The sequence below is a fragment of the Vicia villosa genome, linkage group LG7, assembly GCF_029867415.1.
Source record: "Vicia villosa cultivar HV-30 ecotype Madison, WI linkage group LG7, Vvil1.0, whole genome shotgun sequence".
NCBI lineage: Eukaryota > Viridiplantae > Streptophyta > Magnoliopsida > Fabales > Fabaceae > Vicia > Vicia villosa.
Genome location: NC_081186.1, coordinates 119,350,217 through 119,375,848, shown reverse-complemented (window position 1 = coordinate 119,375,848; position 25,632 = coordinate 119,350,217). Strand labels below are relative to the sequence as shown.

The 25,632-nt window shown below is 33.0% G+C and overlaps 2 protein-coding genes across 2 annotated transcripts; one reads left to right on the top strand and one right to left on the bottom strand.

Moving 5' to 3' along the window:
• The first annotated feature begins 2,282 nt into the window (after positions 1 to 2,282).
• On the top strand, positions 2,283 to 7,299 carry LOC131618430 (LOB domain-containing protein 19-like). Its single transcript, XM_058889652.1, has 2 exons — positions 2,283 to 2,778; positions 6,285 to 7,299. The coding sequence occupies exons 1-2, from the start codon at positions 2,455 to 2,457 to the stop codon at positions 6,609 to 6,611; spliced, it is 651 nt and encodes a 216-aa protein (XP_058745635.1). The 5' UTR covers positions 2,283 to 2,454; the 3' UTR covers positions 6,612 to 7,299.
• A 5,112-nt stretch (positions 7,300 to 12,411) lies between these two features.
• LOC131616726 (uncharacterized) lies at positions 12,412 to 14,694 on the bottom strand. Its single transcript, XM_058888149.1, has one exon. It carries the CDS (start codon positions 14,560 to 14,562, stop codon positions 12,634 to 12,636), a length of 1,929 nt encoding a protein of 642 aa, XP_058744132.1. The 5' UTR covers positions 14,563 to 14,694; the 3' UTR covers positions 12,412 to 12,633.
• Between the last annotated feature and the right edge of the window lie 10,938 nt (positions 14,695 to 25,632).

Here is a 25,632-nt window from a genome sequence, read left to right as displayed (position 1 = left end):
TATATATATATATATATATATATATATATATATATATATATATATATATATATATATATATATATATATATATATATATATATGTTTTTTAATGTTAAATTTATATTAATCATTATATTTGATGTTAATTTATGTTGTTTTTCCAACATTCTGCCATTGTTTTTGGTTTGACCTAACAACAAATACATCTCTGGACTCAATACGGAGATGTATCTTCAAACTAAATTTTCACAAAATAAAAGTGTTTTACCAATTTGAACTGACGTGTGTGTCGAAAGATTGCGTCCAAAAATACATCTTCAAATTCTGAAAACAACCGAGACTTTTCACTATGGTGTGGGTGTACCCTCCCTATAAGATATGATGAGTATTCCCCTCCTCATATTCCATTTGGAGGTTCTGGGCTTGGGATGATAACTTGGGCCTATTTCCTCTTTGTTCAAGTAACTAGAATTTTCTCATTCTCTTATTATTTTGCCACTATTTTTGTATGCTCAATAAAAAAAAAAAATCAAAACATACTTCGAACCCAATTTAAATCCAACACATACAAAATACTAAATTAGAAACGACAAGAAAAAGTGAAAGAGAAAGAACACTAGTGTTATGAGTTATCCCATAGGAAAACAATCTCGTACTCCATACAAAACCAGGAAATGACAAGAACCTGCAACACAAGTGGCCCTGCCACAAAGCAGTGAAAGAAAATCAACCCTTTTATTACCAGAACCACAGGGCACAAACAGTGTACGTTTCATTCACCTTTGGATCATCCACAGCACACTTGTTTTCATTCAGTCATTTTGAGAAACAGAAAAAAGAAAGAGTAAAAGCAAGAGGTGACAGGTTATAAGAATTACTACTAGGAAGGACATGTTTTTGTTTTGATAAGAAAGATGTTTGTTGTCTGTCCCACGTGGCTTTCCCAGTGCGGCGGTTGATGCATATGTCACCCTACAATACTAACTCCATCACTCACCATTGTAAACTGTCTTTGCTTCACGCAAACACTCTTCTCTTGTTTCCTTTCCTTCTATATACTACTATTATTCATTCATTCTCATGTCACAAACTATTTATTGCGTGCCTTTAAAGTTTCATACTTTCAAATCCACAAACCAACATTACTATATTTATACTTGGAGAAATACTTCCATGGACACGAACCTAAATCCAATTTTTTAGGCACAACCAATGAAAAGAGAGAGAATATAAATTTAGTTAATATTAATTTCGTTTTTAATTGGCATCATGGGGGTGGTTGAGATAAAAGAGGAGAGAGACAATTTAATTTTTAATTTTTAATTAATAAAAAAAATATGATTGGTTGTGTGTAAGTACAGGTGGTATGGTTGTGTCCATCTAAGTATTTTATTTTCTGATGTAAAAAAGTACTGTTTTACAAAATATTTGTTTGGTCATAAAAAATAATGGTAAAGTAGTGAATTTACAACGTATCAAAAATAATATGTATGCATGTCTAATATTAATAAAAAAAATAGTTTAGTTTTGATGTACTATCTCTGTAAAAAAAAATTAGATTATAAAATGGTTTTAAGTAAGCTTTCAACTTTTTTTTTCCTTTTTTTTTTACAATTTCTTATTTTTAATACATGTAATTTATCAATAGAAAAACAAATTACATTAAACATTAAATACTTGAATGGTTTAAAAATAATAATAATTAAAATAAAGCATTTTAATGACGGTCAATTAAAATTAATTAACTATAAAAATTATAGTAATAGTGTATAATAATACAACATAATATAAAAATAGTTAAATTAACTAAAGAAAATAATTAGTGAGAAAAAACATAAAAATCTCCCTAGTTTTAACTATATTAAAGAGCCTTGAGTTGAGATGGTTGATAATAGTCTATGTGTTATAACATTTTTTTTATAAATATTACTATTTAATTGTTGTTAAACAATTTTAAAAAAAAAAATTAGATTTTATATTTGTATTATTATTTTGTTATTTATTTTCACTGTGTTAAAGATTTTTTTTTATTAAATTTTTTTTGTAAGTTACAATTTTTTTAATTAAAATATGAGTAAGATGATACAGATACCTTCTGATTTAATCAATGATGTCGGCATGGATGGAAGTATGAGATTATATCTATAGTAACACTAAACTACTACCAAAAAAAACTTGTGACAATGAAATTACAAAAGAATTTATCCTCTAATATTATCTATTTATTTAAAAAAATTTAGCTGTGAACACTAAAAGAGAGTTTGTTGTGTATTTAAATATAGAGGGGTCCATTTGAAGTGATTGACTCACCACCAAAAGCATTCACTCATTAATATTCATTTCCATAATATCAAAATCAAGTTAACATCTTATCACCCTCATTATATACATATCTTTCTTCATGACTCACAAGAGTTTGGTTCAAGTTCAACTTCAAGTTCAACCCTAAACAAGAAAGAGAGAGAAACCAAGATGGATTATTATGGAGGAAAGATTGGTGGAAGTGATCAAAGAGGTAATGGTGGTGGTGGTGGGCCATGTGGTGCTTGCAAGTTTTTGAGAAGAAAGTGTGTAAAAGGTTGCATATTTGCACCCTATTTTGATTCGGACCAAGGAACGGTTCATTTTGCGGCGGTTCATAAGGTGTTTGGTGCTAGTAATGCCTCTAAGTTACTCATGCGTGTTCCGGTTCATAAACGTCTTGATGCTGTTGTTACTCTTTGTTATGAGGCTCTTGCTAGGGCTAGAGACCCTGTTTATGGCTGTGTTGCTCATATCTTTGCACTTCAACAACAGGTTTATATATTTTCAATTTCCTTTCATTTTTCTTAGTTGTAATGATCTCTTTGTTTCTTCCTTTTCCCTCTTTCGATCTTTTTTTAAGTTGGTAAGTTTTTGTTATAGATTATTGCTAGTTATTGGTATTAGTATGATAGTATGTTAATAGTTAGAAATTTAACATTTTACCACTTAGATATTATCCAAAACTTGTTTCTAGGTAAAATCTATTGAAATATTGAAGAAGTTTTATGTAGAGTCTAGGGTTTGATTTTCAACACTAACATGTGTTTTTAAAAAATTAACATGTATAATTAGTAAGACTTAGCTCAATGCTTTTCGAACTCAATTCTAAACACTTGATAATATTAAATTTTCTATATAATCCTTCTCAACTTCAAATATTAATCTTTGTAGTTACGGGCAGAGAATATCTAATTTTAAAATGTTGATATACTTATATTAAACATCTTATCACATGTTGGAATTCAAAAATCAAATATAAGGTTTTATAATAAGATCTTCAAAATCGAACTAGCAAAATCGAACTAGTTAACTACTAACTAATTACATATTCTGAAATTAATGGATGAGAAATTTAAGTGTAGAGAAGAAAATCCAATATTAGTGTAATACTTTTATAATGTTTTGTATCATTATTTATAGAATCAAAATTGTATATTGATAATGGCACTCTTAATACTTACTAACAAAGAAGAATATAGGGTTTTATTGGGTGATGGCTAGTGATGATACTAATGTGCGCCTTGGTGTGAAGTTGTGTAGTTTAGTAGTTAATGTCATTTGACAATAATCACTGTTTTGCATTCCTCGTAGGTCAAGATCTTATACCCTTTAGGATATGATATAGAATAGCAAGTACAATGTACTATTTGCTTTCACACGTTTGTAAGCTTTTATTTTATATGTTTGTATGTTACTAACTTAATTAGGGTACCCCTATAAGTGTAGGTAGCTAATGTACTTCCAAGTCTAAGGTAAATGTATGTACATATGGATGGTAAATGGGCATGTTCGCCCCGTTTAAATTCGTCCCGTAAAATAATGGATAGGGCAGACATAATTAAGGGTGCGAGCCTAAAATCTTGATCTGTTTCATAAAAAAAATAGGATAGGGCGGGAAATGTCCACTGACTTTGCGTATTCTAGGCTTCAAATGCAAAATTTTATATGTAAAAGTCCGTGTCCGTAAAAATCCGCAAAAAATAAGATTGACATATTATAAGTTGTTAGCCTAAATTCTTGACCCGACCTACACAAAAGTGCGGACAAAATGGATAAGCCCAATAAGTCGCGGACGTGTTTTGTCACAAAGTATATGTATAGTCAAATAAATAAGCATATTATAGTATATGATTTTACTTTTACCTATATTTTTATTTCTGTAACTATTGAACTTTGAAAACTACGTATAAAAATTATAAAAAAAAAAAAAAAAAGTAAAAAATTATAAATAAAATAAAAGGAGTGGTATGTGAGGAGCATAAAAATTTTGGGAGCTGTGAAATAAATGTATTGTTAAAGTTTGGTTGGGTGGTTTGTAAAATTGTGAAAATCATGTTGTAATATTATAAGGGTGGTGGGCGGTGGTAGCCGCCAAGTGGGTGTGGCGGACTACGAAGGACTGTCTGTTACTTGCCGGAGCTAACAAGCAAGGCAATTAGGAGCTCGAGAAATATTTATATATTTTCTATTATTGACTTTCAAACTTTTGATACACATGATTTACTTTAAATATTTGTATATCATATAGTAGGCAATATTTTCCAAGTTAAGACTTTTGATAATTGAGATTGTACTTTGTCTCGGTTGAAAATAGATAAACATTTACTACAAGATTAAGATAATGAGTTTAATACTTTTGAAATATTGGCTACTATGATGTACAAATGATTTGGGCAAGTATTTAGAGTAAATATCGTTTATTAGGGTTAGGTGTTTTTCTTTTAAAAAATAAATTTTTTAATTATATTTTCAAAAAAAAAGTTATAAGAAAACTTTTAAAAGTATTAAAAGTTTTTTAAGTAATTTTTTTATAAATTAAAAAATTAATTTTAGCATCAAATTAAATAAATATACATTATTAAAGATTAAAACATACTAAAAAATGGCGTGATTTGTTTAAAAGATATAATTTAAAAATAATTTTTATGAGAAATTATTATAAATTTAAAAATTTCTCTATATTTAAATAATTTTTAAAATTTTAATATCTAAAAAATGTATAGTAAAATAATCTTTTTTTCAAGTATTTAAATTAGTATTTTATTAAAAGTGTTTTTAAAAAATCTTTGTAAATTTTATAAACAAAATATAATTTAAAAAATTAATTCTTTAAAAAAACTGAAACAAACATGTCCTTAATCTCAAAAAAAAAAAAAAACTAATTATTACTACTAATTTAAGCATTCTGAAAACTATAATTTTAAAATACACATTAGAGAGTTAAAGTTAAACACTTAACAAATTTGTTTGTGTGCGTGTGTGTGATCTAGCGGTGAAACGCTTGGGTCCTGAGAGTGTGCTCCTCTCAAGGTCTCAGGTTTGAAACCCGCTAGATACAAATTACTTATTAAAAAAAAACAAATTTGCTTTGATTAAACAAAACATAAATAATTCAATTATAAGCATATTAATGTAGCTTTGACTAGTTGACCTAAGTTGCATTATCTTATGCGTGATATAATAGCAAAAACCTATATACCTTATCTTTGAGAATACACTCATTGTATAATCTAAGTTCAAAGGTGCAATAATTGAGAAGTATGGCCTCTTTAGATATTCATCAATGAATCTTTTCTTTTTAGTGTTGACCCTTTAATTTTAAGATAAATTTGAACAAATATTATTTCATTTTTTCTTACTGTTTGTCTTTAGATTTTATAATTATAATTAGGCAGGATTCCATTGTCTAAGTGATAACTTGCCAAACAAGTACCAATTATATAGTCCAATTGTGCAGTCCCTTCTTGATTCTATACCCAATTATAGAAAAAAGAAAATTTGTTTGGATAAGATTGATTAGTCTTCTTTGATGCATTAAACAAATATTATTAATGTAATAGTCAAAATAAAATATTGAAGTTTATCTCTTGATACCAAATAAGAATATTCTTCATGTGCATGTAGATAATTTAGAGTATGCCAACATGTATCAATCTCTATCTATTCACCTCTAACATTTATTTACTAGTGGTACATTTTATTATTAAAAATAATAATTTTTAGCAAGAAAAATAATAATTTTTTTCTTCAAAATATTTCTAAGTTAATTTGGCTGCCTTTTATCAAGTCCTTGCATCTCTCCTATTCTTTCATATTCAGATCTCTCTTTCTCTGAGCTCGTATTTCTGCATGTCTCTGAACTCGTGTTTTTGCAGGCAGATGTCCTTATATAGTTATCAACTGAATTGACATAACATGACAACACGTATTTTTATTAGAATTAGAATCATGCTTGAGGTGAAATTTTACATTTTCATAACTGAATTTGTATGATGTAGGTCATGAGCTTGCAGGCAGAGCTAACATATGTTCAGGCGACTCTTGCGACAATGCAGCACCTCCCGATCAACCCTCAAAACTCTTCGCCGACTCTACATTCTTCCGCGAATCACTTAGGAACAAATGCAGACATGATAAGTGCCTCGAATTTCATGTCCATGCACATTGATCCTCATCAACAACTTTCAGCATCATTGGACTTGAGTAGCTTCTTCAATCAATCAGATCAACAACAACTTGAGGATGATGAACTCCAAGCTTTGGCTAGAGAGTTTGTCTCTAGGTACTTGCCTGGAGTGAGATTTCAGCCTTCTAATTCTAACTAGGATTTTTTTTCTGTGTTGTCATTTTTGTTGAATTTCGATGCTAATGTTTTTATTTTTTCGGAATTATGTCAAATGAAATTTTAACTTCACTTAATTTCTTGAGTCCGGTAATTATGTAACCAAACTAGGGACTTTTCGCACTTTTTTTGACACTTTCTTTTTCTTTTAATTGTAAAATAGTTAAAGCATTGCTATAAAAAAAAATGGCTATACCAATAGCATGTCCAGAGAATTTAAAATTCAGATAAACTTCTGAACAATCCATGTCCAGAAAACGAGGGAATTTAGAAGAGAGCTCAAATTACAAGCAAAATATTGTGATTTTGACTAGGCTTAAGATGATATCTTCATCATTGTTGTGTTACAAGTGTGGCCTTATGGAGTTGGAATATAAAACTGACAGCGTAAGATATTTGCTGTTCATTTGAATCATCAAGGAGCGGATTGTTTAAGTAAATAGAAATTACTAGCAATTACCGGTTGACCTACCCCACCCTAATATTTAGGTAGTGAAAATACAAAAAATGTTTCTAAAATACGCAAAGTGTATTTACGGATGCTCAAAAAATTCATCCCTCATTTATTCGTATGTAAGATATACCTTAATTTTGTCATAAATTAGTATGAAGATGCATTTCCGTAACATATATAGAAATAGACCTCCGATGTGATTTGAGTCATATTAATGTGTTGGACCTTCCCTCTTCTTCAATTTCACCAAAACTTATTCAGTTGTGCATGAGAATTTCAAATATACTATTTTTCAACCTTGCTCAAATTTTCTACTGCATTGCACCTAATTCAAAAGGTTTTCCAATCACGACTTAAGTTCATTCAATTCAAGAGCTTCCACTTCTCACATTTGATCAATTTTTTCATTTTCATATGTTTTTTCATTTTCACAAGTTTTTTCAATTTCCTCATTTTTATTTATTTATTAGGCAAGCATTAATAAAATAGGTTGTTTAAGGTGCATTTGATTGTAGTTACACTTGTAGTTAGGTAATTTATTTAGATATGGATTTTCTGTCATTTTTGCGTTCCATGTGTTTTCTACCATTTTTGCATTCATGTGTTTTCTGCTATTTTTGTTTTTCAAGCAAATACAAAAGTGCACTTATGTATTTTGTTTGCATTTTGATGTGGAAGCATCCACTTCTAGATTTCAGACACTCTAGTTCAGTTTTTCTTGTGTTTTGATAATATTTACATTATGATTTCTAATTTGTCAACTATAATGTTTAATTATGAATTTTGAATTGCTTCTAATATGTGTCATTTTAATTTAATTACATCAATGTATCATTTAATTAATATCAAATTTATTATGATAATATACTTTATAAAAATGACTCATCACATCCTTATACTTATTATATGTATTTCTTAAGGCTTATTGCAGAAATATACTTTATAACAAAATGAAAGTGTGACTCGCTTATAAGTGATAGTGATGTATATAAAATGCGTACGAAAAATATACTTCTAAATTTTTAAAGGACAATTTTGAATTTTAAAATAATGGCTACCACTAAGGGTGGGAATAACAGTTATGTGAGAGTTACAACAAATATATGTATTTGTCTTATCTTTGAATTTAGTTGAATACCGTTATCCTTTTCCAAATAAACAATCACATTATGTCACTTTTTTTATATTTATTTTACTTAAATTAAATTTATATTTTGAATCAATTTCTATTAAAAGTACCGCTACCTAACTTCTTATCTTAAATACCTAAAAATTTGTCTATCATTTGGGAAGTTTTCAAATTGTTTAGTGTATTGAATGTATGTATCCCACAGGTTATAATTGGCCATGGTTCAGAAGGCATACTCGTTGCAAAACTACAACTAGAAGTGTGTTAACATGTGAAAAAACTGTAAACTTTGAAACAAACACTTTATGCTACTTATGATCACAAAAACATATATTGACTAGATATATTTATGTTTTGATAAGCAATTAGCAATATGAAATCTCTTTACCAACACTAAACTTTTGTTAACGTATCTAGGCAGCTTAAAAACTTGATAAAATTTCCAAGACTCAATGTAATATTGCATCTCTCATGTACACTGCCTCTGGTAAATTTGTGTTTTCGTTTCTAAGCTGGCGTCAAAACTTTTTAAGAATCAAGGAAACATGCTTGCTTTCAGAATGGCGAGAACATCTCTTTTCCTGGTTTATCAGATTCAACTTCATTCCACTCCATTCTACCTTGCACCGTTAATCCATACAAACCCTCAGGTATAACAAACAACGTTATATCTCATTCAAATCAGATTAACACTATTCAGAATAGATTCGATGCACTTTTCCCTTTCCCTCAAACACTAAATTATTAATGAATATGTTATATTATAGTGCATCATGCTGTGTCTTAAGATATTATCTGACAAATACATACTACAAATCTGAAATTATATGTAGCAGTATAAAACATGCATTCAATCATCAGAACATTGGATAAGACATTAACACTTTCATTTGCATTTGTTCGCCTGGAGACAGGTAAGAGATAGACACCAGTCAAGTTACCAAGATCCAAGTCTTGATGCCTTCACGTATAACATTCTACAATAAAGGAAACAACTGAACAGTTATAACCACAACAAACCAAAACAAAGAAAAACTAACCAACTTCAATCTTGTAAGGTAAGTTCTCTCATCTTGAACAAATCTGATCAAGAATAAAAGACATTGGATTCTATACAACAATAACAAAGCCTTATCACACTAAGTGAGATGACTACATGGATCAACTTTCCGTCATAATGTTCTAACCAGTAACCAGGACCATGTTTCTATCCAAATCATTAATTTTGAAATCTTTCTTAATAAATTCTCTTATATAGTCTTTCTAGATCTCCATCTTCTTCTAGTTGTTTGACTATTCTCCATCTGATATAATCTCCTTACAACATAATCTACAGGTCTTCTTTCTACATGCCCAAATCACTTAAATCTATTTTCCACCATCTTCTCTATATAGGACAACACTCTAATATTTTAATTTCTAGTCCTACCACAAATCCAACGCAACATCCTGCTACTCCAACACTCATCTCTATTACACTTGCTTTATTCTTGTGTTTATTCTTAACCGCCCAACATTATGTCACGTACAATATCACAGGTCTTACCGCAGTCCTACAAAAATTTCCCTTCAGCTTGAGCAATATCTTTGCATCACATAAAATCCCTAAAGCCCTTCTCCATTTCAACCACCCAGCTTGAATTCGATGGTTTATACATCCTCTTCTCTTTCTCCATCATTTTGTATTACGGACCCAAAATATTTATAAATCATGTGACTAGAGGGAAGATATGGTCTCCAATTTTAATCTTTAAGTTAGAAACGCTTCTTCTTTTGTTGAACTTACATTGATTCTATCTACTCCGTCTTACTTCTACTTAGGCGATAACCAAAAACCGTGTGTTTCTAAAGCTCGTCTCCAAATCTCCAACCGCTCATTTAAATCCTTCTTCAACTCTCCAACTAAGACTATATCATCTGGGAAAAAAAACACGCATCTCAATTCTATCATTGCATTAAATGATTAAAAAAATGATACAATGCGTGCGACTATTTTCTTCTCAAAAAAATTTCTCATAATTATTTGCAAGATCAAGCATGGCTACATCTTTTTGCTTCCAAGCCATCAAAAGGGTATAATTGATGGCATTAACATGCTCTATCATGCTTGAAAAAAATCAGATGGTACATATGAATCAACTAATATACAAACAGTCATATTTTTACGAAAACAGTAGTGTTCGGTACTTGTATAAACTCAAAATGCTGTTTCCTATTTATGAATGAATTCAAAATAATGTTTCTTAATTATTTATAAATCAAATAGAGATATAATTTCAAACACATGAATGAAATCTATCTATTAGTGTTAGATATTAAATAACATTTGAGTACTTACAGCATAATACAAATTTCCTGGGCACAAACCAGTATCCAGTGTAGGAACAAATGAAAATTCTTTGCATATTGACTTGATGTGATGAAATAACAGTACAAGTAAAGTTAAATCAGCAATCAAAGAATAAGAAAAATAACTTTCACAAAGTTACGTGAGAATTTAATAGCAAAGAGATTCAGAACAAGAAAACGGACCATGGTTGGCACTGCAGTGAACCATAAACGCAAACACATAAAAACAAGGTGCAAGCAGAGAGATTCGGGATAGAAAATGGACATCTGGCACAGTGATGAGTCGGACACAGAAAACTAGGTGCAGACTGTATGATACTATGATGTGCTTTCAGTTTTAAAATAGCAAGCCCGTTATCTTTATATGAAATATGAAATCATACCTATTTTTAAGGCTATGCTACAATCTTCTTGGTCCTTGGAATATCTGGGATCTTTCTTCAGATCAGTTGCCTTCAGAGCCAGTGGAAACTTGCATAAGCAATACAGATGTAAAATTACTATTAGGCATTGAAAAGGTTATTGATAAGTCATAGTTCCAGTTCCAAAAATCACCTTTCTTAAATATGAATGCACTATAGAAAAAGCATTGAAGGATGTAACTCAACGAGCAGCATGAAGCAACAGGTAAATTTTAAATTGTAGGCACTACCGAGACCAATTCAGACACAACAATGATCAAAGATAAAATTTATCACAAAAATTATCACCACTGTTCACGAGAAGTGTAAATGAACTTGAAAAGTCCTAACCTTCACTCATTTCGAGTAGGAAATAGCTTAGCTGCTGAGTTGTTGTTCTTGATGCAATACTTCGAAGAAAATGTAATGAACAGGACAGGTTCTCTAAACATTATTAGGCAGGCAAGACATGAACTTGCTGGACCACGGAATTTTCTATGAAGACAAGGGCATCAAGATCTTTGTTTCAGTAGAAAATATTTGTGTATCTATTGGTCTTCAAAGAAACCATGAGAATACAACAGCAGTGTCTTCATGCAGACAAACTACAGCAAATGCGATCAAATTTTAAACTCATCTATGATGTTCTTGACTGAATCATCAAACAAATGTTCCTCATACAGTATAGGGCACAATAGAAGGAAACCAAAGTCTCTGAAAAAAATTTCAAGTAGATCTCTACTCATAAACATTAACTCAAACACAGATGAAAAAGTGTCGCTCAGAATTAAATATTGGAAACCCTGCACATAATCAAAGGTCTGTCTTGAATATCTCTTGATATGGATATTAATCATCATATGTCCGTACCGTAGTATGTTAATTGACCGATCTATTAAGATTACCCGTTGAAAAGTACTACAAAAAGAAGGAACTAGGACTCGATGAAAAGTTCAACCTAAAGTGTGATTTCCACTGCTAATTATATACTAGGAGTCAGTATAAAGATTCAGATAACAGAATAAACAACACATACACCTGCCTGCCTCAAAACAATTATCGTTGCATAGCCAACCACGTATCAAGCACATATCACAGAACTTTTAAAAAACCACAGTAAGAAAGGAGAGGAGGAAACCCGGATGTACCCTTCAATCTTCAATTCAGCGCAAAATCAATTGTCTAATAACCTTTCTACGGTATGGTAGTTTATAGTCATCATACTACCAAAGCAGTGAAATCTTTTTACATATAAGAAATGAGTAGATTTGCATTGAAAATAGCTACATGCAATAAGATAAAGTTCGAAACACCATATGGCAATAAATCATCAGTGGCTCCTCATAATACATACAAAATTATCGTAAGTTTAAAAACAGGTCACTACAAACACTGATGTGCAGTATAAGAAGACTAAGATAAAGAATCTGAAAGCCGAGAGAGAAAGGTCAATAAATATAGCCATATTCATAACAAAGTTATGTGCAAGAAGCATAACTGGTCATACTTTACAGAACCACACAGAATAAAAACACCTAAAGGGCAAGTTGAGTAGCTCCAATCTTCTGTATACAAGAATGTACAATCCCACTTCTATTTGTTGGAAGGGGTACATAGGCGCGGTGTAATCTGATCTCTAGGTTAGAGAAGAATAACTTGGACGTTCATGGCATTATAAAATCTCTCCATGACGGAATCCAGTATCCTCACAATCTGCACCGGTTCCCAAAGCACAAGGAGAATCATACCATTTAGGATTGTCTTGGTAGAAACTATCAACATGTATAGAACCAAGACCTACATCTGAAACTATAGCCTCGTCGTGTCTGATGGGCTTGGTTAGTTTAGTATCTTCACAATCAAGGATGCTCTTCTCATCAAAGTCACTACACTTCAACCACTTTTCAGGCTTACAAGTTTCATTTATCAAATCCTTCTGACTTCTACACTCTGTCCTGATATGGTCCCCCCAAGAAACAACTTCCCCCAATGTGCGTCCGAAACTATCTTCATCGTCCTCAATCAGCTCAGTATCCTTGTCATCCCCGTAAATCCTTTCATGATGATGATTACTCCAGTTTGCAAGATCATTATCCCCAACCAAGACATCATCTGCATGTGACTTATCCGTCGGAAGTAACCCCATAGGCTTCAAACCCACTTCCCCTATACTCCTAATTCTATTCACAACATCAAACAAATCTCTCGAGACCGAACCCAACAACTCCTGCGGAATCTTTGAAACCCTCCCTTCCAACATCCCAACTTCAACTCTCAACTCCTGCACCTGTTGCAAAACCGAAAACTGCAAATCCCCTTCATCTTTCCCCATCAAACCAAACCCTTCATTATCCATTTCCTCACTCACCCCATACACATCAGCATCCTGATCCATCAAATACCCACCTTTATGTCCAACAACCCTATGCATAATCCTAGCATTCCCATCCAACGGCCCCGGCTCATGTCCCGAATGCACAGCATACAATTTAAAAACCGCCATCCCCTCTTCCTCATACACAAAACTCTTATCCTTCTCATTATAATTCGCAATCGGAACAATAGCCCTAATCCTAAACCCACATCCACACCTCTTCGAAGCATAAGGCTCCCTCTTCAAAATCTTCGATTTCTTCGCAGCAGCAGGTTGACCCGCTCTATGGCAAGCATAATCCTTAACCTCCGCCATAAAAGGCTTATACCTAATATACTTCTGCCTAATACAAAGCACAACCTTATGCTTAGCAGCAAGTTGCTGTAACCTACTAGGAACTTCCTTAGCAGGCACATCAAACGATTCAGTATACTCAAATCTCCGCCGCTTGTTCCTCGCAGCCGCGGCAGCATCGGTAAGACTAGATCCAGACGCTGCCCCGGAGCAAATCGAACAAGCGGCAATACAAACACGAATGTAACTCTCAGGAATCCCATAGAACTTCGCTCCAACAGTCCAAACCTGTTTAATCCTATCAACAGTGTCCTTAACCCCAAGATGCTTAAGATCAGCGTCACTATGAAAATTCATAACAATGTCTTGCCACTGATTCGTGTGCGAAACGAACTGATTCGTGTTATTCTTGAAGCAGAGAAAGTGGTTCCCGTTTTGGTCGACACGCGCTGTTAACTTGTCTTGGATTCGTTTCCATGCGGTGAGGTAAGCGGTTTCTTCGTTGCGGTCTTTCCAGACGGTCCGCCATGATTTGAGGACGGTGCGTGGAGTTGCGGCGCGGATCTCGGAGGGGGTGGCGAGGCGGTTTTGGAGGAGGCAGTTGATCATGAGGGAGTGGGAGTCGGGGTTGAATGTGTAGAATTGGGAGGAGAGGTGAGGGTCAGGGCTTATGAAGAAGGGTTCTGTCGTTGTTGTTGTGGTGGTGGGTTGGTGACTCGGTGGTGGTGACTCGGCGGAGGAGTGACTAGGAGGTGAGTCGGAGGAGGAGGGGGAAGGGAAGAGAACGATTTCGGAGAGAGAGAAAGAGGGAGGATCTGGTGGGGGTGGTGGTGGTGAGGAGGGGAGGATCTGGTGTGGAGGGTGCACCAGATCCGGTGGGACTGGGAGGAAAAGATCATCGTCTTCTTCTTCTCTTTTGCTTGAATCCATCATTGGAGAGTGTAGGAAAATGCGATGACTAAGAAGAAGAAGAAAGTGTGAGACAAGGGAAAGTGAACAGTTTTTGTTTTATTTTTTTTATCTATCTATCTAGTATGTGTCTGTTTTTTTTATTGTCTAAAGACTTCATGTTTTTTTTTAAGTTGGGATTTCACTCTCTCTTTTCTAGGTTTAGAGAGTGAGAGAAAAGGAGTTACTACTCAATACTCATATCTATCTGCCTTCTTCTCAACCTACATGTTTTTGTTCTAATTTAATTGTCTCCTCTCTCTTTTGAGACATACCCACACAAACTTCACTCACATTCAAATTTAGTTCTATTGTAGTCACTTTCTCTACTCTTGTTGTGTCTTTGTTAAACAATTTCTTTCTGGTTGTTCATAACTTTATTGATTAATGAACATAGTATTATTTTTGCGCAGTTGTTAGATTAAGATCAAACGGTTTATATTGTAGGATTGACTTTATAAATATGAATTTTATTATTCATATATTTGATTATAAATTTGGAGGCATCATCTGTACATTTCGCGCGAAAAAATGAAATTAATGTTTTCGTTCGTGTTTGAATAAAAGCAAATTTGAATCTCATGTCATACATTTATACTCAGATGCGAGTACAATTTGAAACGACAAATTCAAACTTTCACAGTAAAGCATAATTTAAATAGAATTTTGAATTTTTGGTGATGGGTATATTTATCTAATTACCCATGATTTCTTCTCCAATTTTTATTTCATAAACATTTTTTCTTTTGTTCTTCTTTATTGCGGATCAAATCAAACTTCAATTTGTTTTATAGTACAAACTTTTTCTACGGATTTTGTGAATTTATAATAGATTGTAAATGAATTGATGGATTGTTTTGATTATTCTATTAACTTCTAATTCATATTCCTTCAATCCATTCATTTTGTCACCGCTAGGTGGTTTAGATACAACATTTACTATTGATGTTTTAATGACAACAAAACAAGATAATACTCTGTTCATTGATCGTTTTCTTAAATTAGCACAATAAGTATCTGTTAGAATAATAGTGCAAGTGTGAGTAAGTGGGAAAATAGTCTCACATTGGATAAGAATGTGGTGAGTTGAGCATTTATAAGTGGGAGAACCCACTCACCTATCACCTTAAAGTTTTAGGTGGATAAGTGGTGTGTCTCTCACAATGGTGTATAGTCCTACAGTAGCGGTGAAAAATTGAGACCGAGGCCATTGGATTGACACAATTCGTTATTTTAGTGAAAGTCACCACCGCGAGAAAAAGAGCGAAATAAAACCCAAAGAAGTTTTTGAAATCAAAACTAATAAAATAACAGAGATCTTAGGTTCAGGGGTTGGTTACGCAAGGGGAAGGCATAGAGAAGTTTGAAACCAAGAAGGGTCAGTGATTGTCATAAGTGTGAAGGAGAATTGCCTTACCTTGTGAGAGATGGTTAGTCTATTCATGCATGGTGAATACATTGACGGGAGACTTTGTGTTTGTCCAATGTTATGATTCATGAGTTACTATGGTCGTGTTGATCTCTGAGAGTTTAGTTCAATCTATGAAGTTTATCAGTTATCTAGGATGTAAAAGAAGATCTTAGCACTCAACAATAATGTCAAAAGTGGCAGTTCTGATAGTATGGAGTTATATCTGATCTTATTTATAGGAACATGTTCTGGTAAAACATGATTGCTATCACAGTAAAGACAAGAGCAGAATGGCTGATGAAGAAGGGATTTTTTTTCTACTCTAAGTTACAGATAGTGGCAGTCTGAACTTTGTGTAGCAAGTTAGCTGGGAACATTTGTTCTGGAATATGTGAGAAATTCCTAATCCAGTGTATCTGGTGTGGAGGTGATTATGTATATATTTTTTGTTTGTTTTCCTCTTGTTAGAGTCCTGTTGTTTTTGGAAACCTAGACTTACTCTTAGTTTCCTGGGGTAATTTTCTTTTTGGGAGAAACTTATACTTACTCTTTGTTTCTTAGGGTTTGCTTGTTCGTGTTTTAAGTTTTTTTCTTCTTATTGCCTATTGTCAAGGTTAGACTGAAGAGGGGGAGAAAAGAATGCAGTTGAGTCTTGTTTTGTGTTGACATATTGTTGATATGAGAGTCTCGAGTCTAGAGTATTGAGTCAGTCCTTGCAGTTGTTTTGCATGGATGTTCTAAATAATGTTATGACATTATGTTCGTGTCAAGAATTGTGGTTGGTTGATTCATTGGGTAGCTTCAGAGGGAGTGTGGTGTATCTGAGTCTCTAATCATAAGGTGGAAGGAAAAATGATCTGTGTTTTTGTTGGTACCTTTGAAATCTGAAGATAACTACTGATGGTTATCAAATTGTTGCAAGACTACTGCATATGCTCCATTGTCACCTAAACAATAATTTTTGTTGTTTATATTAATGACTACAACTACTTATGGTTGTAATACTAATGATACTTGATAACTACTGGTGGTTATCCTTCTCTAAGCCATGACTACTGACGGTTGTGTTGTCTCTTCCTATGCATCTACTAATGGTTGTATCTGTGCCAAGTATCATTCAATGTCTTAACATATCAGTTGGAGATGATTAAAGAAAAAGTAGTAATCTTGAGAACTGAAGAAAAGGAATTGATGACTCTTCAAGCAAAGAAGGTTTTTAAGCGAGCCTGAACTAATACATGCGAGGACGTATTTTTCTACAATGTTTTGTGTTTCTGTGTTGTTAAGACATTAGAGGCAATGTCTAACCAGATGTCGGGACATGTTTTAAGAATACATTCCTTTAAAAGCTAGCAAAGAAATATTTTGGAAGATAACATCAACGCTTAGTCAGAAAGTCGGGTGCGTGACTATGCAAGCGCTATCTTAGGAAAGTGGTTCTTCCAGAAGAATTGGTCCAAAACCAGAAAAGTTAGTCAAAAGGCAATCTTGGAATTGGAATATTTTTGTTTGACTACGCATGTGTATGTTATATCTGCTCAGTAGAAACAGTCCAACATTATTAAAGGCATTCAAAGATTTTGGACGGTACACATTGGGTTGTGGTGGTTTTCTCCTCAAATAACGTTCTCTTTGACAAATCAATTTGTCATATCTTCAAGGATCGTTATTTCCTAAGTCTGCTATCAGCTTATTTATAGAGCCTTCTGCTATTCATAGGGGTGTGCAAAAAAACCGGTTATTTATAACCAAATTGGTATCCAAATTGTTCCACTTTTTAAAACCCAATCCAAATGTTAAAATATAAAACCGGGTATCCATTTCGTTATCCAAATATAAACCGGTACCCACATTAATAATGTGGTTTAGTTATTGGGTATCCAAATTTTATTATGTATTAAATTTACATGCTTTGTCTCTTTTATGGTTCACCATATATATATATATATATATATATATATATATATATATATATATATATATATATATATATATATATATATATATATATATATATATATATATGAAAGTTAAATTTTTCATGAAGCAAGATTGAATTGGATTCTCTTTGTTGAGATGATTCTGTAAGAACCATGATTGATTCAATCTTTTGCCTTCTCATTCTATCTTAGATTTCTCTTGTAATACTACATGCTTTTCTAAGATTGAAAAAAACTGACATCAATACTAATACATGGCTTCCATCAACACCATGCAACTTTACAACATTATCTCCAGCTCTTGCAACAGAAGGCATAATTAGTTCCTATAATTAATAAACTTTACGATTAAATAGTGGAAAAGTTTTATTTTAAGTCATGGTGAATAGAGAAAAATGTAGCTTCTTTCTTTAAGTTAAGTTAATTAAAATAAAATTGATTTTAAGTATTGAATTAATTTTAAACAGTTGGTATTTATTCAAAATGAATAAAATAATTTATGTGAGAAATCGGTTTAAAAAGTTGGTATTAAGTCAAAGGGAATAAAATTGATTTTAAGTAGTGAATTGGTTTTGAGAGAAACCGGTTTAAAACTAGTTTTTTTAAAAATTGGTTTTTTGTGAGAAACCGGTTTAAAACCGAACCAATCCACATGTAAACCGATTTTAAAAAAATAAACCGGTTTTATGAAAACGGTTTTAAAATTCAAACCAAACCATATATATGGTTCAATTTGGTTTGGTTCTTGATCCATGCACACCCCTAGCTATTCATCGGTTCACAGTGTGAGAAAGTGATGATCATTATGAGGTTCATGCGGATCTGGGTAAGTTGTACTTGGGTTTAGTTTTGTGATGGCCTTATTTGTCAATCTTTAGCCAAAAAGGGGGAGAAAGGGTGTGTTGCTCAGATGCTCAGCCAGGAGTTTATACTCACGTCTGATATCCAAACATGTCAAAAATAATATTCAATCATAAGGTTATATGGTGTCTGGTGGTGACTTGTGTTATGAGTTATGAAGAATTATTGTGACTTGTGATCTGAGTTACACCATTTGTGTACCCAGTATGACATATCATGCAGGTAGTTCTTTGATTAAAGGGGAGAGTTGTACATCTTCTTCCTCATGTACACCAAATGACTTCAGGAGTTTCTATCTAACAATCATGAGGTTGTTGTTTCCTGGTGTTCAAGATTTGGAGCAAATGCAGTTGATTCAATATGTCAAACAAGATGTTTCGACAACATAAAACTCTGAAGAAGATTTCTGTATTGCTACTCACAGTAGTTACTGAGGACTATTGTTGGTTAGGCTATTATTGTATTCTCTTGGGTTTTAAATGTAATTGTTTTTATTTGTTTTAGCCAAATATGCCAAAGGGGGAGATTGTAAGTTTTATATTTTTTAAAGTTGGCATTATTTTTTGTAAAAAAAATACTAGATGCAAGAATTGAATATAGTATGTTTGTATAAGAACAGGTACAGAAGATGATGAAACATGTTGGGTTGAAGTTATTCAAAATATAGAACAACATGTCCTAGAAGATGTGGAGACCTGTTGCATTCGACATTGCGCCTGCTGAGTTGGATTCAAGAAAATTCAGTTTGATTTAAACAGATGTAGAATATTCAGAAGAATATTATGCAAATCCTAATTGGCGCAGAATAAAAGGTCAAAAAGAATCAAGAAGAATATTGAAGAATAAAGACTTTCTATAATTGGAGACGATTTAGGAAGATTTGATTGAAGACCTGATTTTTAGCAGAAGGTTTTACTGGGTTGTAACAACAAATATGTTGCAATTAGAAGCCTAAAGACAAACATGGTTTTCAAATTCAAAATATTTAAAATCAAGTTTTAGAAATCAGCTTTAATTTCATCTTCAACCTCAAGACAAACATGGTTTTCAAATTCAAAATATTTCAAAACTCAATCATTTTAAAAAGTGTAAACATGAAACTTGCTCATAATTTCAACACAAACTCAACCATGTATCATTTATAAATTATTTAAACTGTAGATCAATAATTTTCCATAAAACCTCAAGAACCCTAATTCTTAAAAATTAAATTAAATGATGGATATCAATGATAAATGAAAACTAACTGAGGTATTTTTATCCTCACATGATGTTGAACACAATAGAATCGAGTTTTATTCAAAATGATACACATATGCTAGTTCAAAATCAGAAAACTTACCTCTTGTGGTGCAGATCGAAATTGGGATTAGAGAACTTCCAGAAGTGTTTTGATGATCTGGATAGCTTCTTGGTACCTTGGTGAAGCTAACTGAATGCTTGAATTTCTTTGAAGCGGACTGAATTGCTTTGCTCGAACCAAGTTGCAAGTGGAAAAAGTAAAAATGGAAATTGGACTTTGAGTGATTACAGATGTAATGTGATGGATTGAATAACTTTTATGAGGTGTATGGAAGGTGTTTGAATGCTAACATTGCATAGAACTTGCTTGGAATAAAAATCATAAGTTTATGCAAAGTGAAAAAATGGAGATTTCAAGTGAGGTAGTGGCTTTGGGATTTTATGTGTGTTTGAATTCAGAGGCAAGGCCTCCTATTTATAGGCAAGATTTGTGGTTTGTGGGAGGGAAAATATGATAAAAAAGATGTCACAAGTTCAAATTGTGTTTGCTTGCTTCTTTATGAAGAAAGCTTGAAGTTCACGGTTCCAAGACCTTTGGCAAGCTTTAATACAGACATAGGGTGGCTCTTCTGATCTTTAGATGGTTGTTTGTTGGGTTTGTGTTGCATTGTAAAGCAGAAAATTAGTTGTTGTAAACCTTATATTGACCTACAAAACATTAATTACCTCTTTTATTCTTGTCGATCCATTTTGCCTAATGGTTCTCTTGCCTTCCAAATTGCCCGCATCGATTGTTCTATTTGGTTATTGCAAAATTTCTCATACAAATAATCATGAACCAGTTGGGTGAGTTCTTATTTTTTTCTATCCATTCCTTAATTTCTTGGTTCTTATGAAATATCTTTCAATCGCCAAACCATATGTCAGAAATCAAGACACTCCTACCTTTAAGGAACATGTAATGTTTTCAAGAATCCCATACCGCAACGACTTCCTAAATAAGGTCAAAGTTGTCAGAACGGGCTACCTAATCTTAAATAGATCGGCCTTGACACACTTATGGATTTATAAGGTCAGGCCAAAAAAATCTATGTTACAATATGGGCTCAAAGTATATTACTCTAGCTCGGCCTTAGACGGGTTACAAGTTACCATGCCTTAAATGAGACATTAATTTATAATTTTTATAAAAAAAAACAAAAAAAAAAACTCTACAATATTGATCATAAATACAATATATAAAGTATATTAATTTAAATGGGTAGTGGGATTTTTAAGGCCAAACTTAAAAAGGCCTAACACAATTTGTGCTATAATTTTAAAGTCTAAACCCTATGTTTATCGGGCATGGAGATCCGACCCATATGAGCTAACCAATTTTGATGGCTCTAACTTTAGGACCCTAACCATACAAATGGAGGTATTAGTAAAATTAAAAAGACCTAGTTGTGGTATTTGATCTTCAAGAGAGCCCATAAAACTTTTCTCGTAAGAATCATAAGATATCACTCGCGAAGTTAGTCATTTTATTTGTTGTTTTGGCAAAATGAGGTCGACTCTCTTGAACTGATTGACTATTTTTTAGGTCAAGAAAAACCGCCTCATCCATGCTTTGGAGAGATTGGGTTGTGTTGTCGAAGAGGCGATTCAACATATTATGTCATCCTATTCATCAACCTCATATACTCGTCGTGGGGAATCGGTGTTGCATCCTACTAGCATTTGTATTTTATAGTTGTTCTACTATCGTCCTCTACAAACAATATAGGCGTGGATACTAAGTTAACACTTGGGGTTTTTGGATCAACCCACCAAATTGTGATTCTATGTGTTGTGTAGGTAATATCATTAAAAAAAACTATGATGATAACTCTTCAAATGGTTTGTGATGATTACATATTATAAAAAAAAAGATATATAAAGTATCATCTAAAAAATGTTTCAAGTTCCAATTGAAAGTTCTAGGGAAAGTCTAATCAAGCAAAGGGACTTGAAGATATGAAGTAGCAATCTTGAAGATGTGAAAGTGTGGAAGCTCGTCAGTTCTTGTACTTAACGTTTTATCTAGTTTCTGATTAGCTAATTGTAAAAGGAACAAGAGTAAGTTGAGGTATTGTGGCAATGCACACAAGCACAAACAGTATTTCAAAACTTCTATTCACTTTCGATAAAATTTACTAAAACCAATATAGGGCAAGTGCTTAATTGATTATAAGCTTATTTAAACTATTAGAAAGGTAAAATACATCGGCTAATCGGTTAAGAGGTCCTTTTAATTGATTAAATCACAGTGTTATGCCTCCTAATTGATTAAGGAGGTTGGTAATTGATTAAGTGATGTCAAAATTCAAACTTTGATACACCGAGCTCAACCTCAAAGTAGTACCCAAAGCATCTTGTAAACTCTTCCAAAACCTCGACATATACCTTGGATCTCTATCCGACACAATACTCGAAGGTATTCCGTGAAAACTCAACAACATTATTCGTCATACTAGGCCACCAAAATAATCGCTTTAAGTCCTAATACATCTTCGTAGCACCTGCATGAATACTTAAACCACTTCTATGTCCTTCTTCAAGGATACTCTTCTTAAGTTCTGGAATATCTGGAATACACACTCTATTCCCGAATCTCATCACACCATTCTCATCAAGTCGGAATTCACCTCCTTTACCTTGGTTAATCAATGTTAATTGCTTAACCAATTTCAAGTCGAATTTATATCCTTCCCGAATGTCTTCAAGAATACTGCTCGTCAACTTAAACATTCCTAATTTCACACTATCAAGAGTCGATTTGCACACCAAAATCATGTCTCTGAATTGTTCAACTAATTCCAATTCACGCACCATCATCATTGACATATGTAGAGACTTCCTATTCAATGCATCAACAACTATATTTGCTTTACCATGATGGTAACTCAAATCAAAATCATAGTCTTTCAACAATTTCAACCACCTTCTCTGCCTCATGTTCAACTCTTTATGATCAAACAAGTACTTCAAACTTTTGTGATCACTAAACACTTCAAATTTAGATCCAAATAGATAATGTCTCCAAATTTTCAAAACAAACACCACAGCGGCCAATTCTAAATCATGCGTAGGATAATTCCTCTCTTGAAGTTTAAGTTGTCTTGAATCATATGCAACAACTTGGCCGTTTTACATTAATACTCCATTAAGTCCCATATTTGATGCATCACAATACACCACAAAGGACTCACTCGAATTAGGCAAAATTAATATCGGAGCGGTCGTCAACTTCTTCTTTAATTCTACAAAACTCTCTTCACATACAATGTTAGAACAAGATTGAGAATCTATGTTTAAAATCTGGTTTTAATGATAACAAACGTATATTTTGTGAGTAAAAATTTTATTACTAATGATTTCATTGAGTGTGCATAATTTACACAACAACAGTATCAAAAAGAGTATCAGACAAGCTTCAAGGAATAAACAGAAATATCAAGATACATGAAGTCTCGTTACAACAAGAAGATCACATGAATAGATGATCAGAAGTTCTGAAAGTGTAACGCAGTGACATACAAAAAGCAACAACAACAACAAAGTCACATGTGAACTAGTAAAGAAAATACAATCTCTGCTTACAAAATGTAAAAGTTCATAATCAAGAGGAAAGTCGTTAAAACATCATCATTAGCAAAACGGTTGCAACAATTAAAAGGAACAACTCCCAAGGTTGATTGAAAAAGCAACCCACATGCAGCGTGTTGGAAAAACAACTTTAACCAAGGAAACACGCTACAAACATTCATTATCACGCGAGAGATAAGATTCGGCCGTGAACACATGCACTTCCTGATCCAATCGAGACAAATATTCAATGCAATCTTCAAACAGATTTCAACGGCTATGTTCCAACGGTAACACATCAAAGCTATATATAAAAAGAAAACTTCAAACTTGAAAGTGTGCATCTGAAGAGAGTGTCGTAGAGCATGAGAGCATAAACGAAGAAGTGTGAGAGTAAGATAGCGTGAGCAAGAAAAGAATAAGATTTATTAAGCTGCTCTAACAGAGGCAACACACACAAAGTGTGTGATAAAACGGTTATGTTAAAATATACATCATAAGCCTATGAAAAGAAAATCAATTGAGTGAAAAAGAAAACTCTGCATGTTTTTGCACTATGCTCCAATGGAGTTATAAGAAGTCCACAAATACTTGATCGAACCAAACACTTCTCATGTTGTATGACAAAGAAACTGAATACACTGAGTTGTTGCTATAGAGTGTTTCATGTTTACTTGTGTTCATTATTGTGTCATCAGCTGTAACAAGCTTCATGATCAATATTGAACAAGAAGAAGATGAAGATCAATGAACAAGAATCAAATTCATACAAGAGTTACTGCTCTTAATCTGCTTTTGAAAGAAGAACAAGATCTCATCCAGAAGTTGAAGAAAAGAAGATTGCAAGAAGATTTCTTGTAATTATATGTAAAACACATAGAGTTGTTACTCGTATTGTGTTATATCTTAGGAAACTTCTGATAGATTGTTTAGGCACCATAAGTGACTTCTAGTCAGTGTATCGTAAACATATGTACTTAGAATAGGAGAAAATTTGCTTGACTAAGAAGCAAACTTGTAATTTCCAGAAGAACAATTCTGATAGAATTGGTGTTCCTTGGGTATCCTCTGATATGGATACTTGAGAAGTCCTTGAGATCTGGTTAGACTCTTGAAGGATTCTAGGTCAATAAACGTTATATCTCGTGGAGATCACATAACGGTTTATTGTCTAGGGTTAGTCACGAGCAGTTGGCTTGTGCAGGGTTAGTCACAAGCAATTGGCTTGTGTAGGAGTTACTAGGTTGATGAACTTTATATCTTGCTGAGATCATTGAACGGTTCATCATCCAGGGGTTAGTCACTCGCGGGTAGCTTGTGCAGGGTTAGTCACAGCAGTTGGCTTTGCAGGAAGTTTGTCACGACAGTTGATCGTGCAGTTGTAATCAGTTTGGTTATAGTGGATTAACTTCTCGATTGAGAGAGGCAAAATCACCTGAGGAGGGTGGACTGGAGGTAGCCTTATTGAGAAGGTGAACCACGATAAAAATGAACGTGTCTTTTATCTTCTGCATCATTCATTTGACTTAGAATATTCACGGAGAATATCTTCAGAACTGTGCTAAGCAAAGTCAGAAGTTCTGATGATATAAAGAAGGATAAATGAATATGTATCTCTTTGGTTATGCATCACAAAGCTTCCACTATATTGCCTGAAGCATATCCAATGGAATGAGATATAAAAGAAGAAAAAGAAGTTTATAGAAAGGGAAATTTTATTTTGTAAACAACACAATTAAATCCCCCCTTTCTTGTGTTTTTCTCCACCTTCAATTGGTATCAGAGCATGGCTCTGTTATTGATCTCAGGATCAAACACTTAACTGTGTAGAGAGATTCAGAAGGAGAAAAACCATACTGAGTAGAAAACAAAGTCATATTCCAACACTCAGTATAATCAGAAGATGTCTGAACAAAATCTCAAGACTCTGTGAACATTATCTACACATCATAAGGAGTTTGTGGATCATCATCAAATCTAAAAGAGGATCAA